The 17,956-nt window shown below is 44.8% G+C and overlaps 1 protein-coding gene across 2 annotated transcripts in view; it reads left to right on the top strand.

The window, feature by feature from the left end:
* Nucleotides 1-17,956, top strand: part of LOC144822417 (multidrug and toxin extrusion protein 1-like) — a 762,229-nt gene that overhangs the window by 570,103 nt on the left and 174,170 nt on the right. For both annotated transcript variants that reach the window (XM_078679904.1, XM_078679903.1), the window contains exon 11: nt 10,056-10,164. In XM_078679904.1, coding sequence (XP_078536030.1) covers nt 10,056-10,164 — 109 coding nt within the window. The remainder of the gene's footprint in view (nt 1-10,055; nt 10,165-17,956) is intronic.

The raw sequence follows: 17,956 nt of genomic DNA, 5'->3' as shown, positions 1-17,956 counted from the left end.
CATTGGCTCCATAGGCTAACATGGGAATACTTTAATAAAGTATAGAGTGAGCTAATAATATACTTCAAAGTATTAAAATGATAGTTAAAATAAATATAACAACTTGCCAAGGTTGGATTTATTATAACTTTCACAGAAAATAAGTTATAGAACTTGTTTTTTGATATGCTAAAATCCTTCCAGCAGCCTCTCCTGATTGGCCATCCTTTAGCAGGCTGAGCCAACTGCTCCGATGAGGTGTGAAGTGGTCTACACAGAGACAAAGGATATCTGGTAGAAGGAGATCTGCAGCACCAGAGCAAAAGGCAGGATGGGGGTGGAGTAGCCAAACTGATCTTCAAAATGCAAATGACAGTTAGGACAGGACAAAGGCTTACGCCCACATCCTGCACCTGCAGCCAGACAGGAGCACCAGTAATTGAATTAGCAGAGGGACGTTGCCATGCCAGTGCGCCGGCTTAGCCAGATTGTAACTTTCAGGACATCGTTTTTCTATTTTTGATTTTAAAGGAATAGTGCATTATTGGACATGAATATGCCATACTTTGGAGAAAGTTGTCATACTTTTTTTTTTAACTTTATTTTGGTATTTTACAATTAAAACAAAACATCATGAGTACAGCATACAGTATAAAATCTTCTTTTTTTAGCTTAGGTTGCGGCATTGAAGGTCAAACGAGAACAGAAGGAGTACAGAATCATTCTTACATATGGCACATTATGGAACGGAGCATGGTTTCGGTCATATAAGCATTAGTCCTACACTTACCATTATTCTCCTTGGCCTCTGCTTCCTCGCCGGTTTTCCTTATGCAGGGGCGTAGCTAGAGCTTGTGGCGCCCGGGGCTATACCTCAGATTGCCGCCCATGATGAGGAGGCGGAAGGGTACTAGGGAAAAAGGACCGAGAGACACATAGTATTGCCACTAATAGTTACCTCGATCATGCAAGTTACATGCACATACATGACACGGTCCAAGGCTACACAGTTGAATACACCAGTGACCGGCAGTACAAAGGAGAACACACAGACTGCCACCCTGCAGGATTTCAAGAAGGGCCTAAAAACATGGTTATTCGATTAACATACCTCATCAGCAGCATACATGAGAATAGCTAAAATTATAAATGTGAATAAATCACTGGTGTTGCTGAATATATGACTAAAGAGTTTTAATTTTAACTGGTACACCAGCTGTTTGATGTTCTTGGGTAATATCGCATATATGTGGGAAATGGAGCGAGGACGATGGGCGAGGAGGTAATGATCAGTTTAATTACTAGTAATCTTTATTACTTGTCACAGTTCTAGTTAGCGACCCTCCCTCTTCATACACACCCCAACCGACTGTACATCTTCATTTTTAGATACCCTTGATAATACAAGAAGTTCGGAGGTGTACTTCCTCCTTTTCTAGAGGGGGGAACAGTGAAGTCATAGGATGAAGTTATATTGGGTACGTTTTTTTAATGCTATTGCTGAGATTGGTAAACAAAGCCTGCATGCGCAAAACAATCACTCATATGGGTAAGGATTGGGAGGAGTAAGACGGGTGAGGAAGTAATGCGTAATTTCGGTGGTCGTGGAAATAGCATTCAGGTATTCAGCATAACCTTCATTGCTGCCAAGGTTTCAGATTGCTATGTGTGACATTTTCATAATTTCAATGTAATTATGAGTGACGTTTCAACGACTATGAGTGACACTTCCTCGCAAGCAAAATCAAGTCATAATCCAAGGTGCTCAAGTCTGGGTGAAGTTTGCCTTTTACAGCAGCCTATAGTGCCACATTTCAAGGGTAAGCCAAGTCTACAACTCACCACATTAAATATAATTATCACACATTATAGCGCTTCCTCAGTGTCAAGCTGAAGTGCTGCAGTATAGGAATTGTTCATATAAGAAATATGGTAGCCAGTAAGCGGTATGTACTTGGGGCCTCTCAGCTCCTTGAGTGTGAACAACATATTATAAGGGCGGCCTGCAGCGTGAGTGAAAGACAGTCATTATGCTGTCTGGGGGTAGGGGGGCTAGGAGCATGAGAGCCATATTAAAGATGTGCTCTCACCTGACTTCCTGTGGTGCCGGCCACAACAAAAACAAAATCAGCCAGGATCCTGTACCATGCCTACTTCGCTACCCACTGACAGTGGAGCAGGCACCTTGCAGGAAATTCAGCAATGTAGGCAGAGCAGTAAGCAGCAGTCCATCACAGATCTACAAGGGGTGGGGAGTAGTACTATTAAGGTACGTTATAGGATGATGTCTAGGGTTAAAACAAATAAAGTGTTGGTGACACTGTACATATTAGAGTGTGGGCAAGGCGTAGTGTAAGGATTAACAGTTTATGCGTGGTTAGGGTTTGAATTTGGTTGTGTTTACTAAGGGTGATAAAAAATATTTTTGCTACAGAAGACTCAGTTGTATATAGTCCACCATGGTGGGTAAAGTAGTGGTAATTTAAACATCTGTTTGGAGTCTCATTGTGACGGATTCTCAGAAAATATCCTTCTGAGTAACAGTCTCCTGGAATGACAAGGATCCTTTGCACAGTGCTCCTCCATCAGAAGACACACTGCTGAAAATGACACGTGCCACATATTTTTTCCTCCTCGCTTAACTTTCCACTTGGAGTGCTTTGACTCTTCCGTCCGCTGTGCTACCTCTATATAAGGGCACTACATGGACTAGTTAATCCAGAAGTAAGGAAGAACAAACACACACACACACACACACACGAACACACACACACACACACACAGTATTTAAACCTTCACGAACAGCATCCACTCATTTACATATCCCTGATGGGGTAGAGAAAAGCATGATAATATAACAACTTCAGTTGGTATTCAAGAGTCCCTTCACTAGTCTGCAGTCTGCCATTCCCAATCTGTATCTCAGTAAACATAAATATACAGTACGTTTCATATGCTATAAACATTTTAGTAAAATGTAAGGATGCCTTCTTTTGTAGAGCATTATTTTCAACATAATGGCAACTCCATTTAGGATATTTTTTTCAAATAATGGATTTGAAATTAGCATGCAGACTTTATAGCGCTTTAATACGATCCAGGTAGCAGCACGCTTCCTGTGTGTGTTCTATTTTGCTGAGGATAAAATAAAATCCATAGTTGCCCATTTCCAAATAAATAAAATGTAATAATTACGTAATTATGAAAAACAAAGTGGAAGTTGGCAAAGAAAATAAATGCTAAGAAACAAAGCAAAACATGATTACATTTTTCAGAATAAAGGAAGTACTGTGAAGTAAGTCATCTCGGCTTGAAAGACAGTGTTAATCTCAGATGGCTGCAAACCGAAGCTACTTTATTTTTCTTTCTAATGGTGAGGATTGTTACGAGAGAGCTAAGGACGGTGGGCGGGGTGAGGGAAGTTAAATGAAGCTAATTACCTTGACACTACTACTCACACAGCGCGGCCGCGGTCTAATCAGGACTCGCACAGAATTCTTGAGGCTCAGCTGCAGGAATTCTCTCGTGTGGCGTGATCGGCTGAGGAGGCTGCATACATTACTGGCACCTCAGCGCTACATAGCACACTAGGGGTGCCTCGGGAACTTCAACTACAGCGGCGGGATTTGCCTACTGAGCATAACGGTCGCCTGCTTGTGCCTCCTGCCGCCCGCCTTCATGTGTCCTGTCTCGGCTGTACAGCCATTGAATTCATATGCTGCATCGTCAGACCGGCCCCGCTCCTACCGCGCACGAGGGGCAGGGCGTCAGAAGAGTCAGCATGCCGCCCGGCAGGTCATGGGAGATTGGCATAGTCCAGGAGACTGCAAATCACTGCATGTCCTGACCTTAGTGACCCAGGCGCGATTCGCGCTCTCACCAGACCAGTGCGTGCAGCTTGCGTGTGCGTGCGTGCAGCGTGCGTAAGCAGATGAGCTTGCTTGAACTTCAAATGGGCGGCGCGGCAGCACTGGTGGTCCGTTGCGGCGGCCTTTATTATTTATTTGGGGACAGTGAGTGTCCCCAAATAAATGATAAAGGCCGCCGCAACTGACCACCAGTGCCGTGGGACCGCCGCCCCTAAAACAGTGCCGCCTGGGGCGGTCCGCCCCCCTCGCCCCCCCTTAGCTACGCGTGATGCACTGTGTTCGGACTCACTCCCCATTGTTAGCCCAGTATTGCACAATTCCCACCATTCCATCAAATCTGATTGTAACTATTCATATTTACGTGTGAGCTTCATGTGTGCCTCCTGTGCTAATGCCCATTCCCAAACGTCCTTAAGGCAGACTGACACCTCCGCGCCCCTCTGCCCCATCCATGTAATGGCCCTCTATGTCTGGCAAGTACTTGCATTATTTGTAGTAATTTGTAGGGTAATTTGCGTTTTTTGGCCTTTCGTACGTGGACTAGTAGGCATTGCAATGGTTCGTTCCTAAGCAGAAGGCCTGAAACCTCCCTTACCCGATGAACCACCCCGTCCAGAACTGACTCACCACCAAACAGTCCCATGCAAGATGTAGAAAGTCTGCATTTTCCGTGGCGAACCTCGGACATCTGCTATCTCTGTCGTGGGAGATGTGTTTTAACTTTGCCGGTGTCAAGTACATGCAGTGTAATAAATTCTAATGTGTTAGTTTAAATCTGGCTTTGCAGGAGACAGTGCGTGTGAGAGCGCCGATAGACGCCCACTGCTTTTCTTCTTTCTGCATACAGAGGTCTCTCTCCCAGGCTGCCCTGGAGGGCGGCGTTGGGGGCGTGGAGTCTTGCATCATGGCTTTATATAGGAGGGAGACCATTCTACGACCAGCACTGAATGTTAGTAGGATATCTAAAGCATGTGTCGGTTGGAGAATGTCTGGATATTGTGGCAAGGTGATTTTAACTACCTCCTGTAGTCCTCTGTGGTGTAGTTAATGTCCCTGCCCTAGACTCCAACACTCCCTGGCCTGGCCTGTTCATAGGATATAAAGGTTTCGTTCTGGAATAGGTCGGCAAGGACCTCACAGCCACCATCGCTCCACGTCTGAAAAAACATGTGGGTTTCCATTTCTCTGAAGGGGGCCAGGATCCAGATCGGCAACTCTCTATGGAATGGTGCCCGCCCTAACACACTTTCAACAACTCGATGCCAAATGCCTGCGATGTATCTTCCTACGTATGGGAGAGTTCCCTCTGTGCCCTGTCCCTTCATCAGCATGGTCTGAAGTGTCGCAGTATGAAAGTTGTCATACTTGAGGGTGGCACCTTACAACCGATTGGTCAAGGACGCCCCTCTCTTTGTCACCCAAAAACATTGGATACATATGGGAGAGCTGCCCAGCAAATCAGATCCCAGTCTGAGATTCAGGATTGCCCTGCTGAAGCTCCAGAGCTTGTCATCGCCGAGTCGGCTTCCAGGAGTTGACCAACACATTGTGCTGAAAAGTGTTTATTCTTTTAAAATTACTAACTCTGATTCCCTACATTGGATTTTTGTTGTGTTGGTGTCATTTGAATCATTACAATATATCATATTTTTATAATCTGGTGTTAGACTTGTATTTTGTGTTGTGTCTAACTCATTTAATGTATTGGTGTTTTGAAATAATTTACACACCTGTCTTCTTATATTGTGAATGTGGCCTTATTACTAGTGGCAGGTACATAACTACACCTACTAAGAAGCCCCATTCCCCTTACATTTTTTGAGGTCTTAACAATTAGGATATCTTTGTAATATAACTCTTTTTTGAATGCTGATTTCTCAAATACTAGTGAACTAGTTTACAGCAAACCGCACAAGGGCACTCTTCTGAGTATAGTTCCAGTTACATGCGAGAATTGGTGCCATTCTGTTCAGTGTTTTTTTTTTCTGGAGCACAGAACAAACATCCTGATGGGAGTCAATGGGAAACACCCTCCTCTTTGTCTTCTCTACTCCTGGACAGATCGGCATGAAACTTGCACTGTTGAGTCTATGTTATTACCGTTTCATGTTTTATGTAAAATGTGTGTGTTGGAACCGGTACTTTTTGGGTGGCTGAGGCGGTGCCCAAGCCAGGCAGAATCTACCACTTCTGTCAGGGTTATGTGATTACACTCACTGTATAACCTGTGCTCACCCTTGGATAGCTTGGCACTGAACAGTCAGGCTTATCACAGAGACAATGTGCAGGCATTGGCACAGAACTCTCACACAATAAATACATTAAGCGTCACAAAAGAGTTTTCACATGTGGTATATGACAACATGAACATCTTTTTATGGGCATAAATCACATTTGGAAATATTATTGGCAGTACTAGGCCCAGAAGTGTTAAAATGACATCAGTAATATGCACCCTTCTTATTTTTACAACCAGCAATCTTATGCGGTGTGATACATTGTCAGAACTGGGCCCACAATGGCAAATAACACAATTTAAATCTATACATTTGCAGGGTGCGCAGCAGGTCACAATGATGTCAGGGATGTGTACACACAGGAATTTATAACACTTTTCAGCAGCACTGTTGGCCAAGGCTTCACAGGGAAAACCAATTTCAAAACAGAGTATTCCTTAGGTAATGAAACAAACCAGAAAAACAACACTGTTGTGCTGTACAACTATTTGCAGGCTGTTCTCATGCAGCACATCATCCCAAACTCACACAGCACCATAACGCAGTACAAAGGATATCAGTAAGTCTGTATGAAGTAGACTTGCACACCCACGCACTGTTCACTTTAATGCGTTGCAATATGATATCCGGCAGGTCAGTTGATAATATGAATGTGGACCCTGTTACAGAGTCCCTCCCATAACTCTCAGTTAGCCCCCCTCTACTCAGCCCACAGGTAGAATAAAAAACCCCTACCCCTTACTAAACCGGTTTAAGTTCAGAGTTCCAGGGGAAAAGGCTGGAACATCTATTAGGGTAACCAGGCAACAGTCAACAAATGGGGGGTTGGCCACCACTCCGGAAGTTCACCCACTTTATGCGGAGCAGTAACAAGCTAGAGGCTGTCCTCGTTCAATCAAGAAGTCCCTCAAATCGCCTTCCAGCACCAGCTCAGTTCTGCGTAGTACAGGGAGGTCACGCGGTCTGTCTACCCTCTACCGATCGCTCTCGGAAGTGTTCCTCAGCCCCGTCTCTTACTCTCAGCAGCCAGGCCTGGTCTGGGCGATAGTACCTGGCAACACAATGTAGTTGGGCCAGGTGAGAAAAGGGCAGTTGATTCGCTGCACTGAGGGCAAAACGGATCACTCGGTGCATGAGGGGTGCTGATGTCCCCACACTCCACGGGAATTGATACACAAAGTCTGGTGTACGTTGATCCGAGTCGCACCAGACAATCTGGTCCCAATGAACCATGAGTTGGCTTCTCCATACTTCCCTGAAAATGAAGCACAACATCTGGTGCGCAATGATAAGAGTTGTACCAGACAATACGGTCACAATGAACCAAAACTTGGGTTCGCCATACCTCCCTCGAAATGAGGCACATCGTATAGTGTGCGAAGATACTAGTTGCACCAGACAATTTAGTCACAATGAACCAAAGGTTGGGCATTCCATACCTCCCTGGAAATGAGGCGCAATGTCTGGTGTGCAATGATTCGAATCCCACCAGACAATCCATTCACAATCACACCATGGTCGGGTTTGATGTACCTGCCAGGTATGAGGCACACATCTGGTGCACGTTGATACAAGTTGCACCAGACAATCCACTTAGAATCAATGCACAGTATGCTGCCTCCCTGGAATGAGGCACAACATAGGGTTTGCAATGATATGAGTTGCACCATTCAATTTGGTCTCACACACAGTTGCAAGTATAGTGGTACCACACAAGGCACTACTACGGATGAGCTGTGCCTCCGAGGGTCACAAATCGGTGAATCGCACACCACAGGCAATCGTCATGCAGTCAGCATGTCGCACAAGAGAGATGAAACACATACAATAAAGAAGGCCACGCTAAGTCCCATAACTGTTTAGTTTGCTCACCACTAATGAGATGCTTATGTGTCCTGAGGTGCCACAATACATGGGCCACACTCCTTAGATGCGGGCACGGTTTAGGGATTTCACACGAAGAAGTGCGGTCTACAGTCACAATACTTAGTTCCACCCCCATACTGCTCTGCATTCAGGATCCAGCAGATGAAGTAGGTATTTTTAGAGAGCACCGTTCTCCAGATGAAACATGTAGATGGTGCAGGTCCCTCATGGGAGGTCTTTGATGACCTTGAGACCTCCACAAAGAACACGGGGCAAGCTAACAAGCCATTGGAGAGCACACTTGAGCAGAAGGTAGTCAGCCCAGGCCAGCAACTATTTGAGCAGGGTGCATGGTTCTCTAATGGCATTAATCCTCTTTGTACACAACAGATTCCTCAGGCAGTGCACACCACGCAGTCTAGGATGTCTGGTCCCACATCCCTACAGGTTTATCTCTGCTCTGCTTAAGTATGGCACCAATAGTTATACTGTAGTGTGCCTTTGAAGAAGGGGTGGTTCAGGGGGTTCCCTGTGAACCACACATGTCTACCCTAAATTTTAGTTCTGTCTGCCACAAGGCATTGGAATGCAGATCTTAATCTTTAGTGGGGCCATGATCTGGCTTTCCAGAGGCCAAGTGTCAAATCCAATCCCCCCAGTCTATCCAACCAAGTCCTCAAATGGCAGTGGCCTGTCGTTCTAGTTGCATCCCCAGTGTTTATGGCTGTGTCTGGGGAATGCACAGATGTGCTCCCCCAGCCTTAAGTGTGGACTGCAGTCAAACTAAAAGGCACACAAAAGAGTTTAGCGCAGAGAAATGCCCCCTTTCTAGATGTGCCATTTCTAAGCTATTAATGACAAACCCACCTTTACCAAGATGGATGATTTGTCACTGTGAACCCAATGATATTAAACAACATGATGCTGCTGCACTGTAAGCCACCACTGCAACTTAAAGTAATCTCAGCTATTACCCCATGTTAACCTGTGGGAAGAGCAAACGTCATACATTCTTGTTTCAAACCCTGCAACTGAAATACTAGCACCCAAAATGTTACAGATTTTTTTACTCGATTAACTATTAAGGGGCTTATTACGATGTCAGTCAGATGCATCGTAGGGGACTGGAACTGCTCTGCCAGGGGTCAGCAGTTTGAAGCACACAATGTAGGTGCGACCACCCTATGGGCCATCAGAAACATTCATTTCTCAATGGCAGCTTTTGCCGGGGGTGCAAAAGGCCCTCAGAGCAAGTTGCATTAAAAAATGGATATTTGTAAACATCCCTTCACCCTGTGGTAGGCACCATGTGGTGCCTGCCACAAAGTGCAGAGATATTTAGGGGGGCACCAGGACCCATGGCGGAAGGCCCAGGGTAAGGGGGCCCTGCTAGGGACGCCCTGGCAGAGACGCCCTGCTATGGGCCCTGACAACCACTTTCTGACAGCCTTTCCATGTTGGAAAGGATGTCATGGAAATGCTGTGGGAAAAGTGCCATCATAATACAGATGGCAGAGCTGACGCTGACTCCGCTGTCTTTATGGGATTATGTTGCCTTCCGACGCTCCAATGGGCTTCTTGAGCCCGTTGGAAGCGCAGCGGATGGTCCCTCTGCCCGATGACTTGACCTGCAACATCATAAGGCAGTGGGCAGACTGCAGGGACAGATGTCAGGCGGTCTGCCCTATATTCCCCTTTGTGTTTCTGTAACATGCTCGATCCATTGGTATTCAAGCTTCGAAATTTGCAGTTAGTGTTCGATTTTTTCAAATTAAATGTACCATCCAGTATAGTGTCAATTTGTCTATTACTTCTTCCTATTCCTACTTCTGTAACAACCAGCAACAAGGGGCTGTTTAGAATATTACCATGGTTGATGACGTCAGCTGGGGTTTTGAGCTCTGGGGTAGGGGTATTCACCAGGTGGTGCTTTTAAATGGAAAGAGATAGATTTATTTTGTTTTACATTTCTTTTAATGAAAATTAAAAATATAAGAATTCATTTCAGAAAATAAGAATGTTACATTGAAGAGCCGGAACTATATTAATCTAACCTTTTTTGACACAGTTCTGTAAATCAAGACCAATGTTCGTTGCTTTGTAGATACCCTATGGTATGGGCACTGCTGTCGGCGTCCGGGTGGGCAATGCACTGGGAGCTGGAAATGCAGAGCAGGCAAAGAGTTCTTCGACAGTTGCTTTGCTAAGCACAGGTAGGTTTACTCTTCTCACATCTGAACCCACTCATGCATAGCTATTAATAGATCACAAAAGAGTGCACAGTGGCTATGACCAATGCACATTCAATACACATTAGCTGGACAGAATGTTCATCTTCCTTTAGCTCAGTTCTATATGTTTGGTATAGTAAAGGAAATGTGCCTCGTACCATCTTATTTACCGACTTTGTAAAGAATTGTTTGGATCTAATTAAAAAAACACAACTTGAACTAAAGTGCCCAAATGTTTTGATTTACAAGTGCAAGCGCAAATTCGGAATTGGTATTAAATAAATGTAAACATTGCACCAATAAATGTCCACAAATACAATTAAATTAACTGAAGCGGGGTCCAAACACTGTAAGTTATTTTGTACTAAATATTAGTTTTAAAGTCTGTGAAATTTGACGTGCGAAAAAATCTACTCCCTGTACTAAGGAGAGGCCCCTCTAGGGTCGGGTAAAATGAGATATGGGTAAAAACCCTAAGACCTGCGAAATTGTTGATAGTCACAAACATTTGCAAATCACATTCCCATGCTGAATATAGTTTGCAATTTACCCCGACCCAGGGAAGGTATAAAGTTGTATACAAGGTTGGGACAGGGAGAAAACATACAAAGAATTGGGGAGGAGAGGTGGAAGACGCATCTCCCAAAAAAGAGAGAAAAGAAAAACATTTTCAGTGTAAATTAACTTTTGCAATGTATTGAAATATGTGGTATTTTTCACCTTTTACGTATATGCATGTGAAAATGTGTTTGCAACGGTGTAATTTAATTTGACCAAGAATTCAAGAACTACTCCTGGTTACCAACACACCAACAAGTTGGCCTTGTGTACTGTTCTTGATTTTAGCCATCACGGGCCAGATTTACTAACCTTTCATGCAACGCAGTGTAGCAAAGCAGCTTACTGTGCTGCGTTACATGAAAGGTAGTGCGCAACATTTCACCATTTCCACTAAGATATTCTGCTCTCTCATAGCAGTGGTGCACCAACTCAGGCACCCATGTACTACGTTGCAAGGGTGCCTGTGTAACAAGGATTATTGTTTTTGTGCAGCACAAAAACAATCTGTTGAGGCAATTTCCTCTTTCTAAGAAAGAAGAAATAACAAGAAAAAAAAGTTCTCTTCCAGGGGATCCTCATCAAAGTAATAAGCATTAGAATATTCCCGCCCATGCACGGGACCCTGGAAACACTATATTATATGCGCCCCACATATATATAACCATATATATATATATATATATATATATAAAAATAAGCAATTGCAGCCTAATAAACACTAGAGCTGAATCATGCTGTAAAGAATTTCCACCATACATGAATAACATGCATTAGAAACATGAGAAACAACAATAAAGTTCGTTTTGGATCTGTTTTAATGCTCAGAAAACAGTAGAAATTCTTATAAACACTGAAAGCATAGGAAGCTCCCAGGCTGCATTGCAAACACACAGTCTAAAAAGACTGAAAAGCTAACCTGTAGCTGCATGCAATAGACTGACACCGTGCCTTTAAGGCACTCCTGACCGCAGCTTCCCATCATGGCTCAGGGGTGACAGTTAGGTCAGTTATTCTTTCTGGCTCCTTCTGGAAGGATCCTGGCAACACAGCTCCACTCTCTTCTGATTTCTTCAGAAAAATCTTTTCACTTCTGACAACTTTTTCTCTTTACTTCGACGTTTTACATCTTTAGAAGTAAGGGACTGTCCTTTTTTGACAGATTAAGGCATCTTTAACTGTTTAACATGCCGTCTCTTTTTGACTCTTGCCCTTCTTGTGGTCATAAGAAGGCCAAAACAGACTCTCACCAAGTCTGTATTCTTTGTCTCCCTGAAGACCATGACCCAAAGGCGGTGAACAACTTTTACAACGAAACTTTTACAACGCACTGCCATTACAACGCAGGCATTACCACGCATACCATTACAACGCATTGCGCTGGGGGGCGCTCTAGGATAGGGTATAAGTTTAATTTTCTATCCAACACCTTCCCTAGTGTCCACGGGGACTGGAGTTGGAATAGAAAATTATACTTACCACTATCCAGCACCTCTAAGCGCTATGCGTTGTAAAGGTTTGCGATGTAAAAACCGCGTTGTAAAGGTATGCGTGGTAAAAGTATGCGTTGTAACGTCATACATCCCCCAAAGGCCTGCTCTCACTGTCAGCACCTGACCAGCAGAACTTTGAAAGAGAGAGAGCAAATTCGTATTTATGGCCTGTCAAGAGGAAGATCTCCAGTCAAGAAGGGCTCCAAGAGGGCTAGAACATCTTCTAGCAGAGCGAGCCCTCCTAGACACAGACAGGAGAGTTCTCCAGAGACAAGGCACCACTGGTCTCGCTGTCCGAGACTCGAGGTCCGCACTGGGAGATCGAGAGAAGGGAGGATTTCTGAACATCGACGGCGTAGGAGAAAACCATCTACGTCCTCGTCTTCCTCCACCCGATCCTCCATGAGAGTTTACTCTCCCACACTATCAGACAGCCCGACTACAAGGGTCTCTCCCATAGACGATATTGCCACCTACCATGAGGTTCTGCAAAGAGGTGCCCAAAAGCTTAATATTGAGATGTCTGTCCAGCAAGTCACGACAACAGTGATTTTTAACTCCAGCGACCATTAAGGCGGTTCCGGCTCGTCTCTGGAAAGAATACAAACTGGCTACCTCAGATCCAATCTTCGACAAGACAGACCCTCTTGCAGACTCTGTCATTGTGGCAGCAGCGAAAAAGACACATGCTGTTTCGGCCACTTCTTCTGTTCCACCAGACAAGGACAGCAGGTCCCAGGACTCGTGGGGTCGCAAGGTCTGCACTTCTGCTGCTGCTTCTCTTAAGGTCTCCAGCGCGGCTGCGTTGCTTGGCAGGTATGACAGGGCTCTCTGGGACTCTTTGGAACATTTCCAAGCCAAGCTCCCAAAAGAAGACCTGAAGGATTTTGCAGAGGGATGGGATGCCTTCAGATTCAAGTGCGGTGGTCGGCAAAAGAACAGACCTACCACATCAACATGCTGGAACTTCCGGCAGTCCATCTAGCTCTGACAGCTTTCCTGCCTGCGATCGAGTCCGATTCAGTCCTGGTCCAGACAGACAACACGACGACCATGTTCTACCTGAACAAGCAAGGTGGAACTCGGTCATGTCCGCTCTCTCTGGAGTCTCAGGCCATCTGGCACTGGCTGCTCGCCCGGAACCTCTCGGTGGTGGCAGTGCATCTTCCAGGAGAGCTAAACGTCACGGCAGATGCCCTCAGCAGGCACTTCGAAGATCAGCCAGACTGGGTACTGCATGACGAGGTGGTGGCAGACCTTTTCCATCATTGGGGTCGTTCGGAAATAGATCTGTTCGCGGACGACGACAACACAAAATGCCACGCCTTCGCGTCCAGGTTCCACCGTCCTGGAAATAGACTGTTGGTCTTTTTGTGAAGCTGCCATAACATCGCGAATCCACAAGGACACACCTCAAGCGGCACTTACCTGCACAATGGATTCTGGGGTTTGTAGTTCCTCCGAATAATCGACAGTGTATCGTAGCTCAAGAAGGGGGTGTGGCGATTTGCAACCAATGAAGCAATTGGCAGAGAGATTTCAAACGAAGGACTGAGTCGCCAGTAAACAATTTGATGGCATCTGAGGAAGGCCATGCCTTGGCCGAAATGCATTATGCCTGTAATCAAATAAAGTGCTTCCTCTAGTGTCCCCGATGTGGCCTCTGCTTCTTCACGAACGGTGGGAGAAGGTATTCCTGAAAATATATATGTATATATATATGGTTATATGTATGTGGGGCACATATAATATAGTGTTTCCGGGGTCCCGCGCATGGGCGGTAATATTCTAATGCTTATGACTTTGATGAGGATACCCCTGGAAGAGAACAAGGATTACAGGTAAGTAAATAATCCCTTTTTCCCCTTGTTACAGCATTCCCTGGGAGGCACAGTGATTTCCTGCAATCCCAGGTTAAAAAACCTTTGTAAGTCTGTGACTGTGTTAAATCCATGGATGGATTCATTGGAACGTCGATGTCCGTGCTACATGCTGCCAGCCAGCACCCGGCACACCTAATACGGAGCATTCCTTATGGGGAGATGCTCCGTATTAGGAGAATATGTAGCAGTGACACTGAATGCTATAAAGCCCAAAGAGAGAGTCAGATCAGGTTTCTAGCCAGAGGTTATGATAAAGAAACTCTGTCCAGAGCCATCAACAGAGCGAACTCCAAAACAAGGCAGCAAATACTATTTCCTAATGTGGATAACACTCCAACCCTAGTAAGTGACAGTGAGACACGCATCATTTTTGGCTTTAGTACTCAACATAAGGCCATTCACAGGATTGTGAAAAACAACTGGTCACTCGTAACTAGTGATCCGGTTGTTGGCCACCTAATGAGAAGTACTCCAAACATCACCTACAGAAAAGCCAGATCCATGCAGGACAGTCTTGTCTCTAGTAGCCCGGAAATCAGAGCTAAAACACCTTGGCTCGATAGCAGCAGGGGTTTTCTGAAATGCTTTGCCTGCAAAGCCTGCAAAAATGGCATTAGCAAGAAAGAATACACGACCCCTTTTAGCAATGACCCTATCCAAATTCGACACAAGTTGAACTGTAGAACAGAATATGCCGTTTATATTCTGGAGTGTCCCTGTGGCCTTCGATATGTGGGAAGTACCAGGCCGCAGGTGTACAAACGGATTCTACAACACCTCAGAGCTATCACCAATGCTGACGCAGCATATCCTGTTGCGCGGCACTTTGAGGAGTGTCATGCTAAGAATGCCAGCGGACTTAGGTACTATGTAATAGACACAGTACCACCCCAGAGAAGGGGTGGGGACCGTGAGGCCCAGCTACGCAAACTTGAGACGAGACATATCATTCTGCTTGACACTAAAATACCAAACGGTCTCAATACTAGTGAGGATTGTTACACTTATTTATGAACAAGGTAACCAAATAGGAGCAAATGTGTATGCATTTGGCATTGCAATCCTTTAACTCTCTTTTACATGCCTCTATACAATGAAATGATGCCTTCCATATTTGTTTTTAGCACACAATTTGTATTTTGATATTTCACAGGTAGCACTCTTTTAACCTATTGCATATAAATGAATTGTATGTCATCCTTTTATGCTATTGCTAATAGACATATTTTGATATATATATTTTTTATAGTTTGCGCTGTTTTGCACACAATGTAAGGTTAGCCCACTTGGGCTCAATTAACCCTCCGGGCACTGTTGGACTAGTGACGGATTGGGGGTTTTTAGCATCCCTGTAAATATGTGTTTTAAATTGGTTGGATAAACTGATATTTTATCTTGATTAACCGTTTGTTTATACACATTTTACCATGGTTTTAGGGTAGCTAAGTCTTTTTTATCGTTTGCAATAATTTATGAATATTTACATTTTAGAACTTATATGAGAGTCACTCATTGAGTTGTATTATTATTCTTAAAATTGCATCCAGATAATTATTTTAACCTTACACATTACTCAGTATGTGCAATCAACAATGGCGAGTCAATTTGATTACAACATTTGCCACGCAAGACTATCTGATGTTTAGACATTATGTCTTTAAGTATTGTCTTTATGTCTATGTCTATCTACTGCACTGTGCACTTTAAATTCGCTAGTCCGTCTCACTAACGTTGTCATGTGATCAAGGCCTCGCCAGGCCGAAACGCGTCATGGCAGCAGTGGTGTTGGGTTTTAAATAAATTTACATGCACCAGATTCTGGGTTTGCCTCGTTCTTGACCGATCGATTGGTTGCTGAAGGACGTCCACGTACCGAAGATAATTCCGGGAATGCTTCCTCGGATTTGGCTTAAACCCCTCCACAACTTGGGCAGGAACGGCTTGAAGCAATAATTCCGGCTTTGGAATTCCCTTACAGCTCCGAGGAGGAGTAGCCGTCAACGCCCCGGGAGAGGCGGAAGTTTCCGACGCGAACCAGGGAAGGACTGGAGCAGTTCCGAGTCGAAGGTCGGCGGAGAGCTGGTCGACGACTGGAACGGCATCGGGAGTACCTGAAACGCAGCTGGGAGAACCGCAGTAAGTCCCGTGTGGGGTGTGCGAGTGACCGTGTGTCCTTGATTTACTTGGGACTACAGTCACGGACTCTGTTTATCTTACCCAAACTCACCATGTCTGCTGACACGTTAAGGGGGCGAATGGAGGCATCCAAAGGCATGTTTACCGATTCCCCGGCTGGGGAATCAGCATTGACAATTACACCGAGTCCACAGCAGGAGCAAACCAAAAGTGCAAAGGATTTGTTCAGAACCTTGGAGAAATATAGTAAACGGGAACAGGCTAAATGGTGGGAGCACAGCTCTCTCACAGGATACTTGGAAGTGGGGAGAGTGCCTAGGGGCTTACGTAACATGGTGATGCCATCGTATGAAGACCCAGACCCCAATATGCTAAAAGACTGGGCTCAGTGCAATCTGGACTCGTCGCGCCGCCAAATGGAGATTTTAGTACAATATGCTGAAAGCGACAGAATTAAATTGCTTGCTGAAATCGATAGGTTAAATACAGAAATTGAAAAACTACCTAGCTCCCCCCTAATTGATAAACTCCGTGAGGATATGGCTGCGAGATTAAGACGGGAGGAGGATATAATCAAAAAGCGGAAAGCCTACAAATTCCAGAGGGACAGGCTCGACTACGAATGTGGTCAAATCTTCACATTCGCTAAAAAATATGATAAATTAAAAACTAATCATCAATCCACAGCCAATACTAGCATACAAACGAAACCAGTGGGTGAAGCCCAAATAGATACATCGTCTATCTCGGGAGAGAGCTCGGCAATTGACAGCGAACCTGACAGCGAGCAAATTAGAGGCCACCGGGTGGGGTTTCGCAGGCTGACTCCGGCACAAGAGCTAGAAATTATGCAACAGGACAGAAAACAAACTCTCCGTTCCAGTGCCAGGGGTGTAAATGCCGACGCAGGCAAATCGACAACTTCAAACGGGCAGCAAGGAGGAAAGCCCGCAAAAACAAACACCGTAAGAAAACAAAGGAAGAAACGCGGCGTCTGGCATCAGAACCCGACCAAGCAATAAAAGACAACAATACAGTGGTTAATCTCACGGACATAACGCTGACACCCAGTGAAACTGCTACACTTGCCTTAGGTCTATCTTACAGCGCACGCAGCAACTTTGACTATGCCAGTACCAAAATCGATTTGTTTAAATATGTCCGTAAAATTAAATTAAAGAAGTACCACTGTTTGCACAAGAAGTCGGATGCCAATGTGCCCTATAATGCCAATAATCCTGATCCTGAGATGGGTGTGGCCCTCACGCAGGAACTATTTGATCTACAAAGACAGGAAATGCCAACCACACCAGTTCCCGACGGGGATCTAGTAACAGCTGTGACCCCCACTATCTTTAAGCCAAAGTCCAAATTCTGTCCACTTATGATTAAGGACAATCTCGACGTTTTCCACGATAAAGTTGGATCTGAACTTAAATCATTGCACTTAAGAGTTTCAAATGCTGCCAAACGTAGAAACTATAAAGATATGGAGTATCACAAACTAATCAAGAAAATAAGAACCAATGTCAACATTGTAGTGAGACAATCTGACAAGGGCGGCAACGTGGTCTTGTGGCCACGCACAATGTACACGGAGGTGGCCCTTGGTCAATTGAACGACCGTGAGTGTTACAAAAGGACAAATCTTAATGAGGTTCAAATGGCACACAATGACATCTATTCAAAACTGATGGCCTGGAG

This window comes from Lissotriton helveticus, chromosome 3_1, assembly GCF_964261635.1.
Source record: "Lissotriton helveticus chromosome 3_1, aLisHel1.1, whole genome shotgun sequence".
Taxonomy (NCBI): Eukaryota; Metazoa; Chordata; class Amphibia; order Caudata; family Salamandridae; genus Lissotriton; species Lissotriton helveticus.
The sequence above is the reverse complement of the archived record's forward strand: the minus strand, read 5'-3'. Positions and strand labels throughout refer to the sequence as shown.